Genomic DNA, 5,080 nt, shown 5'->3' with positions numbered 1-5,080 from the left:
ATGGGACCTTTAGTAACGGTTCGTGCCATGAACCTGTACTAATGCCTCAAACCCCATTAGTACCGGTTGGTGGCTCGAATCGGGACTAAAGGTCTAACCTTTAGTACCGGTTGGTGTCACGAACCGGTACTAATGGACATCACACCATTTAGTCCCGGTTCGTGGCACCAACCGGGACTAAAAGGTCCAGACGAACTGGGACAAATGGCCCACGTGGCCCCTGGGCGCAGGAACCGGGACTAATTCCCTCATTAGTCCCATTTCTAGACTGAACCGGAACTAATGGGCTAACCCGATCTGGACCAAAGCCCTCTTTTCTAATAGTTAGAGTTCAGCTCATGGAGCTAAATAGAAGGATTGGCATCGAGGATGTGCGACATAGAGGACATAAGGGATTTGTTAGGATTTACTTACTTTTTTTAACACAGTACACACTACCCCTATGATCATCTCTGAAGGACTGAGATCTACCCAATAGTATGTTTGGAAAAATGCAATCCAGTACTGTAGCTTCAGATTTAGTCCCTCCATCCGGAATTATTTGACGCTCAAACGGATGTATGTGGCACTATGCCGGATGGAGGTAGTACCATTGTTACAATTATAGCTTTTACATTTGCATCAGCTGTTTTTTTTACCGGAGCAATCCACATGTTTCTTTGTGGTGGTCATTTCAGCTGCATTGTATCATTTCAACCGAATCAAAATGCAAAAACAACAATATTATGAGAATAGAACTTCACAAAGGTATTGCCATATTTTCACCTTATGTGCTTTGCTTCAATTCTTTGATTAGCTCCCTATGCGTTTTTAATAGACAAGTACCATTATGAAACTAATCGCTAGCCCAAGTAAATGCCCAAGTGGTTCAGAGAACGCAATGGTCAGCAGCTTACCCGATCGATCCATGATTAGGGTATTGATTAACTATTAGTCTACAAAGTGGACCATGCCGTTTGATTATAAGAGATCTTCTATCATTAGCTAAATAACGACAAAAAAACATGTGGACGCGGGCCATTACTGGGCACTTCTCCAAAAGTAATAAAACCAAACCACTTCTCGAAAAGTAACTGCTAGCTGGGTGCTGCTGATTTTGATTCAAAAAATATGGGTCTGTCGAAACAAAATTGGTGGGATATCTAGGATTTTAAATAGTTTTGATGTAGAAGTGGACGAGTAGCAGCTACTATACCCAAGGCAAGACTCGATTGAAATACAAAGTCAACTTGATACATAAAGGGTATTGGTGGAAGGTGGCATGGTCAACACCTCGGTAGCAGAGGCAGTCACAGTTACACAATTACTGATGCTGTCAGATTTACAGCTCCTTACCCATCGGCGTGGTGGCGTGGATACTAGTGATGGTGGACGGTGAGTAAAAAGTGGCGACAGAGGTGGACGGAACACGGAAGGGGTAATTTTGGACGGGTAGGGTTTGTTAACGGCGGTCCGCTTAAATTGCCAGGCTAGGGCACTACGCTGCCCGCCAGAGCAGCACAATCGGTCCGATGGAGGAGATGAACTTCAGACCCCCGGTTTTCAGAGTGTTTTGCTGGGGGGACCCCATCATCAGTCAGACATGGCGGACGCGCGCTGGTCTCCCCATATCCGCCCTAGATTTGAGCTAGATATGAGTTGTGCCCGTAAGCCCGGGGGTTTGAGACCTGTTTTAGGCGCCAGTCTGGGTCTGGTTTTTTTGTTTGACCGGTCACTCACCGGGCCGTCCAATAGAAGTGGGTATGGAGTGCCCGACTTTAGATGCTACGAAGGAATCAAAGGAAAAGATTTCCAAAAAGAAAACAAATGAGAAGGTGAGGCAGCAGCCATATACACCCGACCCGACTACCAGAGCATGCTGTTTGAACTTTGAGTCTTCTCACAAGTGGCAGGGCTCTTCTCATTGGTATGTTTTTTTATTTATTTTTGCGAGGGTTCTCATTGGTCTGGTTTTGACAAGTCGTTGGATATGTCGGAGTAGTTAATGCAGCAGGAGCAGCGACTTGGGCTGGTTGTAATGGGGAGGATCATATACTAGTATCATGCATATGATATTAGTGTATGATACTACCTCCCTAATGCATAGTATCATATAGTAGTATCATGTAATATTCTATTTATTGTCATGCATGACACAAAGTAGCATAGCATTTATTATGATACGGTATCATGATACTACACCCTCTCTTTCTTCATTTAATGTTATGACACCTCATCAAAATTGCCTAGTTGGCATGCATGATACTAGCTATGATACTACCATTACGACCAGCCTTACATGCCTAGTTGCTATTCTGAGCCTTTATAGGAAACCAAATTTTTCCACGTGAGGTCGGTTGTGTGTGTTGGTTGCGGTATTCTCCTGGAAGCAACCATTAGTACCGAGTGGAGTCATGAAGTTTATGCTGAAGTTTTAATTACCAGAGCCCCGGCTGAACAAACTACATAACTAAAACAAAGTTAACATTTCACGATGGTACTAAAATGCAAAACGCTAAAACTAAAAAATTGCAAGTGCACAAACTAGATAATCATGTACATCCATGATTCCTTTTTGCCGGTTTTTTCGTGAGAATAGTATTTTGCCGAGGAGCTTGTGGCCGCCGTGTATATAACAAGGGAGGGCGTGCTGGTGCAGCCCATTCAAACCATAACCCATAGAGGTAGTAGAGCACAATGAGCACCACGCCCAGCTCGCAGTTGCATTTGCAGCTGCTGCTCCTGCCAGTAGTAATCCTACTGGTCATCCTTGCCGCTGCCGCTGAAGAGCGGCTGCCAATGGGACTTCCGGACTGCCCCGACATGTGCGGCAACATCAGCATCCCCTTCCCATTCGGCATCGGCTACGGCTGCTTCCGTGATGGCTTCGAGGTCCGGTGCAACCACACCCCCGATGGCCATCACGCCTTCCTTGCTGACAAGAGAATAGTCAAGCGCACGGGCGAGGGCTATGAGTCGGAATCGGCTAATCCTTCGGCTCCGCCTTCAAAGGACTTACAGTGGTCGCAGTCCCCGCTAGAGCTGGTGAGCATATCACTCGCCACCGGTGAGGTGCGAGCGTATGCAGCGATCGCGTACCGCTGCAGGAGAGATGACAACCGGACCTTCTGCGTGGAACAAGATTTGGGGTTCGCCCGCACGCTTTTCGACTTGTCGATTACAGGTAATATTCTTATAGGTGTTGGCTGGAGTGTCGAGCCTTTGCTGGACAGTAATACTGGTTCGGCCAACCACTTATCTTGCAAGGCTCAAGATATGTTTCCACCAGCGGTTAATGAGTCCTGCGAGGGGTATGGCTGCTGCGACATACCCTTCCCGCCGGGCCAATATCGCCCCGGCAAGGCTTTCGGATGGCTTGTCGCGCGAGAAAACCTCATGCCGCACAGCTACGAGTTGGAAACCAAGCCGTGCTCCTACGCCATGATGGTGGAGAAGTCATGGTACAACTTCTCCACGCCCGACTTGTACGGTAACAAGACGCTACTAAAGAAGAACCCCCAGGGCGTTCCCCTCGTGCTTGATTTTGCTGCCGGGAATACTTCTTGTCCGGCGGAAGGTCAGCCGCGGCCTCCCGACTACGCTTGCGTCAGCGGCAACAGCTCTTGTGTCAACGCTACAGTTACTCCTGGCTATATCTGCAGGTGTTCTGAATATTATGCTGGCAACCCTTACATCACTCACGGATGCCAAGGTACATAGTCCTACCAGCTACTACTCACTTTTTTGCGAATTATAGACATACTTTCAATTAATTGTCACTCTTACAAATTTGTTAACTCGCAAAAGTGTTGACTCTTCCTTCAGACATTGATGAGTGCAAGCTTCCCGATATCTGTGCAAATGGCGGGGTCTGCAAAAACAAGCCAGGAGGCTTTGACTGCCCATGCAAGTTCGGAATGAAAAACGACGGCAAAGGGGGAAACTGCGCACATGTATTCACTACAGCAGCAAAGGCCACTGTGGGTAAGCACTACAAAGCAACTACTATACTGCACCGAGTGTTCTTTTGTTCAGCGTGAGATATGTTCCGGTAGCATCAATTAGCACCAGCCTATTGGGTGCCTCCATGCAAAACCTCTCCTGATGCCACTCAAAATTATAAACATAGAAACACATGCACGCATGACATAGCAACTTGCTGTACATCACTTGATACTAATGATTTTTAGGATGGAACGGGTTAGATTTGAAGGCAAAGCAATTTATGTTTGACCTTGGAACTTTTTCTACACAGAAGATACACCATTACATGTCCTGTATCAAACATTGCCATTTTTCGGGGTTCCTTTACTATATATTTAAGTCATTTAGTGCATTTCTAAGCATTTAGTGAATATAATTTATATTTGAACTACAAATGCATGGAAAAATCGACAAAAATAGGGTTGAAAATATATTTTCTGTGCTTTACTGTATGTTTAGGCCTTATCCAAAAAAGGAAAGGAATTGCAAACCTCAAGGCACCAAAAATGAAATTATATTCCCCAAACATTGAGTTTATTGGTTTTTCTAAGTCTAAAAAATGCAAACGAAGTCTCAACAAATGAAATTTGGCATGCTATCATTATATGGTGAATTTTTTAGAATTTTCGCAAAATCTTTGACTTACACTACATAGAAACCGAACAATCGCCGATTAAGAGTCTAGTTTTCGAAAAGGAACGGGTCAGATTAGAAAGCCAGGTGAGCGCTGCTGCATCGATTGACCTTGATACTTTTCTACACTAAGGATCCTTCATTAAGCTTTTCATGTCAAACTTTGGCATTTTTCATGACTCGGTTGCTAAATTTAAGTCATGTATAGCATTTCCTGGCATTTAGTCAATATAATTCACATTTGGACTGCAAGTGCACATATGTTTTTGGCAAAACTGGATTGAAAATCATCTTTGTGTTCTTTAGTATATGTTTAGGCCTTATCCAAGAAAATGAAAGAAATTCTAAATCTCAGGGTACCAAGATATTTCTACACTCAGGATGCACCATTTAATTTTTCATGTCAAACTTTGGCATTTTTCATAATCCAGTTGCTAAACTTAAGTCATGTATAGCATTTCCTGGCATCTAGTCAATATAATTC

At 44.4% G+C, this 5,080-nt stretch overlaps 1 protein-coding gene across 1 annotated transcript in view; it reads left to right on the top strand.

Moving 5' to 3' along the window:
• Positions 1-2,676: 2,676 nt before the first annotated feature.
• The window catches only part of LOC119346902 (wall-associated receptor kinase 1-like), a 5,174-nt gene continuing 2,770 nt past the window's right edge, over positions 2,677-5,080 (top strand). Inside the window, exons 1-2 of the mRNA XM_037615997.1 lie at positions 2,677-3,691; positions 3,805-3,963. Coding sequence (XP_037471894.1) covers positions 2,677-3,691; positions 3,805-3,963 — 1,174 coding nt within the window. The remainder of the gene's footprint in view (positions 3,692-3,804; positions 3,964-5,080) is intronic.

This window comes from Triticum dicoccoides, unplaced genomic scaffold (genome assembly GCF_002162155.2).
Source record: "Triticum dicoccoides isolate Atlit2015 ecotype Zavitan unplaced genomic scaffold, WEW_v2.0 scaffold54219, whole genome shotgun sequence".
NCBI lineage: Eukaryota > Viridiplantae > Streptophyta > Magnoliopsida > Poales > Poaceae > Triticum > Triticum dicoccoides.
This window is presented reverse-complemented; position numbering and strand designations above follow the sequence as displayed.